General features: G+C 38.8%; 1 protein-coding gene across 1 annotated transcript; it reads right to left on the minus strand.

The window, feature by feature from the left end:
• Positions 1 to 418: 418 nt before the first annotated feature.
• Positions 419 to 9,239, minus strand: SPAM1 (sperm adhesion molecule 1). The gene is made up of 4 exons (XM_047763781.1): positions 9,137 to 9,239; positions 5,772 to 6,923; positions 4,911 to 5,000; positions 419 to 1,007 (listed from the first exon to the last, which is right to left on the minus strand). Exons 2-4 carry the CDS (start codon positions 6,723 to 6,725, stop codon positions 570 to 572), a joined length of 1,482 nt encoding a protein of 493 aa, XP_047619737.1. The 5' UTR covers positions 6,726 to 6,923; positions 9,137 to 9,239; the 3' UTR covers positions 419 to 569.

Raw genomic sequence — 9,239 nt, forward strand, 5'->3', positions numbered from 1 at the left:
TTTGATTCACATTTCAAATATAGAACTTCAAGTACATAGATATCCTCACTTAACTAAAAATATAATCTAAGCTAGCTAAACTGTTACGTATAAAAGTATAAACAGTAACAAAACATAAAGCAGGTAGACAGGAAAACTAATAAGCATTGAACTTGTACTGGAATAGATTGTTTCACTTTTTCTGTTTTGAGTGTGTATGACTTACTGGAAGTGTTTTTCAGTTAACACTCTGACAGATGCCTTGGGCGTTGTTGGAGATGGTGTCCACTGAACACCTGGCTTTGAGGCACCCACAGAGCTCTTTCCTAGGAACACATGGAGACACTGCGGCAAGTGGTGTGGAAGATGAGATATTGCTCAAAGTGACAGAAGATCTCTCCTGCCAGCTAGAAGAATGGTCACTGAGTTCTGAGTTTATTTTTTAATATTTTTTTATTTAAACCCTGAGGCATATGGAGGTTTCTGGGTCATCAATGGAATGGAATCCAAACTGCAGTGGCGACCTATGCTGCACCTGCGGCAACGCCAGATCCTTAACACACTGTGATGGGCTGGGGATCCAAACTGCGTCAGCAGCGGCCCGAACCCCCGCAGGGAGGTTGGTTATCCTGCTGCACCTCATCAGGAAGTTCGGGTTCTGAATTTAGAAATGCCTCTACACAAACATCTTGAGTAATGCATACATTAATAGCATGAATGTTTTCTATATCAGCTCTCTCCTTACAATGGAAGTTGGCAAAACAACTGCAATAAAAATTTTTGGAAAATTCCTTTAAGTCTTCAAGGGTGGGTTTCCCATGTACTATGTATTTATTACCTTTCCCAGTTCGAATAGCAAAATTCACTGGGTTCAGATGAAGATAGTCATTTGAATTCCAGTGTTTCCTTGTACATACGCCTTGCTCCTGGCAAAGAACTTGGCTACACATTTTGGCTGCGAGGGTGACGTTGATTAAGTATGGATTCAGTGTAGTCTTCAAGTAACTGCCTAGGTTCATGCAAGATTGCTGTAAAATTATAAACACATCAGATTATTAAGACCCAAGTTAGTTCACATGTGAAATAAACTCACTACATTAAGAGATGTCTAAGGAAGCACAAAAAAAAAAAAAAAACAGACACAGTAAGATTAGGAAATATTTTCTCTTTTTTATTTTAACAAGCGAGACTCTTCCAATTGTTTTGTGTAATATTTGTAAGTTTCACGTGCCATTTCTGTCACTGAATAATTGACCAGTTGGTGTTTAACATATCCTAGCTTTGGCCTTCCTGGATAATTTGTAAACTAATGGGGGTGGAAGGGGCAGAGTGGTACAGTAAGGGTGGTGGGATTAGCCCATGGGCTCTGGACTCCATCCGCTTTGAGTTACAGTTTCATTCATGGCTAGCTGTATGGACTTGGGAATCTCTTAAACTTTCTAAGTCTTGGTTTCCTATCTGGGTGAACTTGGAGAAATTAATTAACCTGGTTGTGCTTCAGCTTCATCATTTGAAAACAAGGATAAGAATAGCACCTACTGCATAAGGTTGTTGTGAATTTGAAAAGATGCAGTGTATGTAAAAGCTCAGGAATTCCCACTGTGGCTCAGCAGTAACAAACCTGACTAGAATCCATGAGGACGCTGGTTTGATCCCTGGCCTTGCTGAGTGGGGTTAAGGATCCGGCGTTGCCGAGAGTTTCGGCATAGGTCACAGATAAGGCTCCAATCTGGCGTTGCTGCGGCTGTGGTGTAGGCCGGTGGCTGCAGCTCCAATTGGACCCTATGCTGTCCATATGCTGTGGTTGTGGCCCTAAAAAAGCCAAAAAAACAAAAACAAAAAACAACAAAAAAAAGTGCAAAGCACAGGGCTCCAAATATCAGTGGTTAGCCCTCAATGTATAAATAATATAAATTATAAATAAATGTAGTAAGATCATATCTGTCAGAGAAATTTAGGCATTGGGAAGAGTGGTTGCTAAATGGCTAGTTCAGAACAACTAAATAGGTTCAACCAAATTTGTTGTCATTTTCTTGGCAGCAAATAGAGAACCTCTTTTTAACCCTTCAGTAGCTTTACATGGTGTTTAGGACGCAATTCACCTTCTCTCAATTTACAAACAGCCTGAGAGGGTGTAACCTCTCCTTCCTCTCATCCAACTTTCCCAACCCCCTCTGCCTTAGCTATACAACAGATAGACTAGATGTTAAAAACCTCAAAAGTATGGATAAGAGCAAAGTAAATAATTGGTATATTTTGAGTAGTACTTCTATTTTTAACACATTTATTTTATTCTAAGCTTTTATAACTTAATTTTTAATAATGGCTGTTTAACAAACAGGTCACAAAATTTCTGAGTCGTTAACAATCAGTTCTCTTGAGCTGGGACCAGTAGAAGCTGGCTCTGTCACACTACTGGACCTAATAGGATGGAATGGAAGGAAATGATTTGCCTACATGTGATAGCAATTGTTTTAAGTCAGTTGCAGTTGTTGCAGGTAAACCTGCAATCAGAGGGAACACAACAAGTAATCCATAACTCTACTGATTTCAAATGACATAGAAAAAATGGAAAGTCATGATAGAAATAACATTCAAAATGATGATAAATTGGGAAAGGTAGCAGAAATACATAGAACAGCGTCCACAGGGGACAATTTCAAGGCAGAGTCGTTAAGTAGAAAATAATCATAGCAATGTTAAAGCCTATCCCTGTATGAATAATACTGAAGGTTATTTGAGAATCATAGTAGAAGAATGTGAATCTAAGATTAAAGTGCAATTAAAAAGTCTGACAATTAAATAAATGCCATAGCTACTAACTGGAGAATGCCTGATTCATTCTTCATCAGAGTAAGGGTGGAGCTCTCAATTCTTAAAAAGAAAAGGAAAGAAAGTAGTATGGGGAATTTATAAATGGTTCTATCATAGAATTAACAGGATCCTTAAGAAAGGTATTTATAGATTTGAGAAAACAACTAATAAAATTTAGGAATATTCTTAAGAGAATTATGATTCTTCAGTAATTTTCTGACATAAAGATTTTGCAAAAAAGACATATACCTTTCTCTGAACTTAGAGTTTATATTATTTCTTTTTACTGGTGATCAGACCAGAGACCACAGAATCTACCAAAGAGATAGGAGGGCTCAGATTACCTTGAAAAAATTTCACAAAGTGAAGTACCTTTATAAATTAAGGGATGGAGCTCCCGTCCTGGCTCAGTGGTTAACGAACCTGATTAACATCCATGAGGTCAAGGGTTCAATCCTTGGCCTCACTCAGTGGGTTAAGGATCCAGCATTGCCATGAGCTGTAGTGTAGGTCATAGATGTGGCTTGGATCCTGCGTTGCTGTGGCTGTGGCGTAGGTCAGAAGCTTACAGCTCCGATTCAGCCCCTAGCCTGGGAACTTCCATATGTCATTGGTGTGGCCCTAAAGAGACAAAAGACAAAAAAATAAAATAAAAAATAAATGCAGGGAAAATATGGCTAGGCTAGCTGAAGGGAAAGATATCCAAAAATCTCTTCCGGTCTTAGCATATAAAGTCTGTTCTCTGTAGGTCCTAGAAAAAGACCTCTGGGCCAAGGGCTTCATTTGACCTTTTCCACGGCACCCATGTCACTAGTATTTCCATACATCAGAGAAGGAAAAGTTCAGCTGCAACTCAGCAGTGTCCATGTGACAGTTTTACTCATGTTTTTAGTCAAGAAGATTGAAGAGGTGACGGATAAAAACCTGATAAGGAGAATGAAAAGAGGATGAAGATAAAGGAAGAGAAAAGGATTAGGTCATGATAGTTAAAGGCTTTTTGAACTAAAGAAAATGCTTTAGGAGAAAATAAATATAATTCATACTATACAGAACAAAATAAGCATGTTTTCCTAATAAAAAAGTTTTACTTAAAATGTTACTTAAAATAGACACTACTAGGAGTTCCCTGGAGGCCTAGCAGGTTAAGGAACAGACATTGTTGCTGCTATGGCTCGGGTCACCACTGTGGCATGGGTCGATCCCTGGCCCAGAAACTTCTGCATGCTGCGGGTACAGCCAAAAAATAAAATTAAGTTAAATTTAAATTAAATAGACACTTCTAAATATAACCTAAATAAAGATGAGTTCCTTTTCCTCTCCCTTAAGAAAGCGCTGAACAATTTGATAATGTTTGCAAAAAGTAGCTAACTTCCAACTACCCACAAAACCCTCAATTGCTGGCCCCCACAATAAACTTCCATTAAATGACTAAATAAGTAAATAAGTGCTTAATAAACAGTAATTGGATGAATGAAAGAATGAATATATATTGACTAGTTGAGCTCTTTTGAGAAGCAACACAGCACTGTATAGTAGAAAAGACACCAAACCACACATCAGAAAACCAAGATTGTAGACCTGTATTTGCTACTGCTAGCCACATAGCCTAGAGAATTTCTTTTTCTTTTCTTTCTTTCTTTTTTTTTTTGTCTTTTGTTTTTTTTCTTTCTAGGGCCACACTGGTGGCATATGGAGATTTCTGGGCTAGGGGTCGAATGGGAGCTGTAGCTGCCAGCCTACACCACAGCCACAGCAACGCCAGATGCGAGGTGCATCCACGACCTACACCACAGCTCATGGCAACACCAGATCCTTAACCCACTGAGCAAGGCCAGGGATGGAACCCTTGACCTCATGGTTCCTAGTCGGATTCGTTTCCGCTGCGCCATGACAGGAACTCCAAGAATTTCAATTAATCTCACCAAATTTCTAATTTCTCACAGGAAAACAACCTGACAACACAACCACACAAATGAAAGGTGGTTTCATTTAGCCACTATTAATTGAGCTCTTATTACTACGTGCCAAACAGAATGTTTATTCTTCAATCCCACAACAATCCTCAAAACTATTAAAAGTATAAGTGTTTTCATCTATTTTCTATCGATTCAACTTACCATAGTTAGGCTTAAGTTGAGGCTTCCCCACATTACAATTCCAGAGGCACCTAGAGCAACAGTCTCACCAATTGTATTCACAAGGTCATCCTGGCAAATGTGATAAAAAAATTAACAGGGAGGAATAAAACGAAAGTGTTACATGTAGGACAGTGACACCAAAGCCAAGAATGCTGGCCCAACAATAATCATTTCAATATTTTCCCTATTATTTCTTTCTTTTATGCCACCACTTCCCTCCTATAACAGAAATGCAAATTTTCTGTTAATAATTTAATTACTTCTACTGACAAGAGGGCAGGCCCATAAAAGAAAAACATAAAGGAACAGAGTTAATACATTGTCTCTACGACCCAATTCTCCAAGGTTGCTAAGATGTTATAAGATTATGTTAAAGATAAAATATATTCTTACTTTGCATTCATAAAATGATGCAGAACTACCTGTGTGCATAATTCCTGAAAGGTTATTAAAAGCTAAATTTCACTCCCTTCAAAAAGTGATGTTCAAAGCAAAAAAAAAAAAAAAAAAAGGGGGGGGGGGGAGGGAGTTCCCATTGCGGCTCAATGAAAACGAATCCTCCAACTAGTATCTATGAGGATGCAGGTTCTATCCCTGGCTTCACTCAGTGGGTCAGGGATCCGGTGTTTCTTGAGCTGTGATGTAGATCTGTGGGCTAGGCTCTGACCTTCCATTCCTATGGCTGTGGCTTCGTTTCAGTCCCTAGCCTGGGAACTTCCTTATGGCTGGGGTGTGGCCCTAAAAAACAAAACAAGCAAGGAAAAAAAAGATATTCAGTTCTACCAAACACCACTTGTGGACAATATTCCATAGCCCCTATCTATACCTTGATATACTTACCTGAGAAAGGTATCTCGAAGATGCATCAGAAAAAACTGGACGGGTATATACAAAAACTGGAAGTGGACTTTGAGCACTGGCTACTTTAGACACACGAATGGCCTCCTGGACGCGATTGCGAACGAAGAGTGCAACTTGAGAAGATTTTAACCTGGTATTCAAATAAATGGATGGGAAGAGAGCAGTGCTTTCTTTCCACAACCAGTCAAGTGCGTCATTTCTTCTTTTCTCTATATCAAGGCAACTTCCGTTGTAACCAGGTTTGTGATAATTATGATTGTAACAATCAGGAAAAAGATAATAACCCCATAAGTGATTTGGCCGAAGTAATTTTCCCAATTTTAAAGTCTCTTGCATGAAAGTCTTTCCGGCCTTTTCGAACTCTCTTTTTGCTAACTTGGTGGCAGCTGCTGGAGTAAGTTTTATATTTTTCTGCTGAACCAACTCAATAGACTGACGTCTGTAAATTGCTTTATCTTTCCAGTTTCTCTCCCAGGTAGGCCTCCAGTTTTCCCAGTCAATGACAGACAAGCCCACCTTGTCGATTGGCATGTAATGGAGAATGTCTTTCTCCGCTTTGTCCAAATGCCTTTGTAAGGATCCCATCTGGGGGATTCCTCCATTCACATTTTTGCCTGTTTTTTCATCTACGTGAGGATAGTAGCCAAGTCTCTTAGCATAAAATAATGTAAGAAATTGTCCTGTGACACTTGCTCGGGGGGTTGTTACAAAAGAGAAGAGGCTCAGATCTGGAGGCATGTAAAATTTTTTAGCGCAAGATTCAGTTGGGGCATTCCAGACCCAGAGGAAAGTAGTATTTGGAATAATAGGGGATGCTCTGAAATCCAGAGCCAAACAACATGGAATCAGAAGGAAGGTGAATACCACTTGGGGTGCTCCACTGGGCACAAAAAAGCTTCTAAAGGAGATATGCTGGAGCCTCTGCACTCCCATTGCAACAAGTAATGAGTATGAGAAGCACTTATTTCTTCTACACACTTTGGCTTATCCAATATTTAGTGTAAGATTGAAGCACAGAAGAGAGGGAATGGAATGAAGCCCCTTTAATGGATAAAGAGGTGTAATGATGATTCACACTCAATATTATTCTTCTTGCTTGATGTTTTAGAAATATTTTGCAAGTTGTTTCATCTATAATTTAAGCAAAAGAAATTTAGAATATATTGTTACATGGCATTTCTGTATCAGAGATGTGAGCTTTACCAAGTTCTCAACTTTAAGTGTAGGGAGTTCAATTTTTGAAAATGAAGGACTCCTGTGTTTGAATCAAAACTATTTTCTCTTATGTGTGATACAAATCCTCTAAAAACATTTGTCGTGTCTTTCTGAATCATTGTTGAACCTGCAGAGAGGTGAATGCTGCTATTTTTGCCTCCTGACTTCCTGGCTGTGCAGAATGCCTTACCAAGCAATGCCTTAGCAAAAGACAGTTAAATGAAAACAAATTCCACATTGAACTTCTCAATCTTGTTATTTCTCAAAAGAACACTTTATAGTGGTCTGCAAAAAGTGAAAACAACCTCTCATAGAATTGTGAGGTTTCATCTTTTTTTTTTTTCTTTTTTAAGGGAGGCAGGTAGAGGAGGAGGCAAAAGTCACTTCTCCCAGAGGCTATAAATCAAAAGGTTACTTGAAACTACTGAATCAAAATCTCCTATTGAGGGGTAAGTTGAAGCACTATTTAGAGCAGTGCTCCATCATATCTCAAAGTAATGTACACTCATGTTCAAAGTTAATAAAATATTTTATGCCTTTATATCTTCCACTAAAAGGATGGGTCCTGGCCTAGCTTAATAAAAGCAACATAGGAATTTTGGTCTTTTATAGTCTTCTAATAACTGAGATGATGATGTCATTCTGATGTCACAATGTGAAGTGTTATGGCACATTTTGTAGCACGATAAAATAGTCTGAGCTAAGGATAAGAAAGTAAGCTATGTATTTTTTTGTTTGTCTTTTTTTTTTTGTCTTTTTAGTGCCACACCTCTAGCTTATGGAGATTCCCAGGCTAGGGATTGAATCAAAGCTGCAGCTGCCATCCTACATCACAGCTCACAGCATCACCGGATCCTTAACCCATCTGAGCAAGACCAGGGATCGAACCCGCATCCTCATGGAGCCTAGTCGGGTTCATTAACCACTGAGCCATGACAGGAACTCCAAGCTATGTATTTTTTAACATTTGGTGTTTGTTAAAATTACCTACAGGAAGACATATTTAAGTGTTCTATGGTTCTAGGAGGGAGGAAACTAGAACTTTTATTATTTTTTACTTTTTGTGGCTGCACTCACAGCATAGGGAAGTTCCTAGGCTAGGGGTAGAATCGGAGCTGCAGCTGCCCTACTACACCATAGCTCATGGCAATGTTGGATCCTTAACCCACTGAGCATGGCCAGGGATTGAACTCACATCCTTATGGGTACTAGTCAGATTCGTTTCCACTTCACCACAACAGGAACTCCCAAAAGTTGTAAATTTGAAATTTAAAAATTTAAAAGAAAATCCTTACTCTATGGGTTGAACAATGTTTTCCCCCGCAAATACATTTCCACCCTGAACCTCAGAATGTGACCTTATTCTGAAAGAGTCTTTGCAGATACAAATAGCTGAAGATATTAAGATGATATCATCTCAAATTTAGGGTGAGCCTTAAATCCAATAACTGGTGCCCATGTAAGAAGAGGAGAGGACACAAAGATACAGTGATACAGGGAAGAAGGCCATTGTCACTATGGAGGCAGAGACTGAAGTATGGACCAAGGAATGACAAGGATAGCTAGGAGCCAGCAGAACTAGGGAAAGACAAGGAATGATTATTTTATGGAGTATTGAGAGGGAACATGGCCATGCTGAGATCTTGATTTAGAATTTCTAGCCTTTAGAACTATGACATAATACCTTTCCATTGTTTTCAAAAATTACCCAGTTAATAGCAATTTTTTACTGCAACCCCTCGGAAACTCATTATAATCCACCAAGTTAGAAGAAAGGATTGTACTTTCTATAAGTCTCTTTTCTCAAACCAATTTCAACTTCAAGAGAAAGACTGGCATATTTATAGGTATCATAATAAAACTCTTTTACCAAACTAACCTAAAAACAACAATCAAGTGACAGCAAGTAGCTAGAACCCGCATCTTTTAGATTCATTTTGTGGAATAAAACCTTCCTGAAGTCTTCAGAGTTTAAGGAGAAAAGGTAACTACTTCAACCTTTGGGCCACCTGATGCTTATCAACATGACCTCCTCAAATATGACTGTTTCATACAAAGTAAGATAGGAGGTATTGTGTCAGCCAAGGTAATGAATAGAGTCAAAAGCATATGAGGTCAGGAAGACTCACTTGAACTTGATGTTGATTGCAGATTTGAGTCCCAGAGGTAAGGGTTCTAGAGAAATTGAATTTCTCCAAACAAATAGTTAAGAGGTCAATATTAATACATAAG

The sequence above is a fragment of the Phacochoerus africanus genome, chromosome 16, assembly GCF_016906955.1.
Source record: "Phacochoerus africanus isolate WHEZ1 chromosome 16, ROS_Pafr_v1, whole genome shotgun sequence".
Taxonomy (NCBI): Eukaryota; Metazoa; Chordata; class Mammalia; order Artiodactyla; family Suidae; genus Phacochoerus; species Phacochoerus africanus.

Excerpts from the sequence above, each read along its gene's own strand:
- SPAM1 (XM_047763781.1), bottom strand. The coding sequence starts at position 6,725 with ATGGGAGTGCAGAGGCTCCAGCATATCTCCTTTAGAAGCTTTTTTGTG. Across the intron at positions 5,001-5,771 it reads CTTCGAGATACCTTTCTCAG|GATGACCTTGTGAATACAAT; the intron begins GTAAGTATATCA and ends CACATTTGCCAG. Across the intron at positions 1,008-4,910 it reads TCAACTTAAGCCTAACTATG|CAATCTTGCATGAACCTAGG; the intron begins GTAAGTTGAATC and ends ATAATTTTACAG.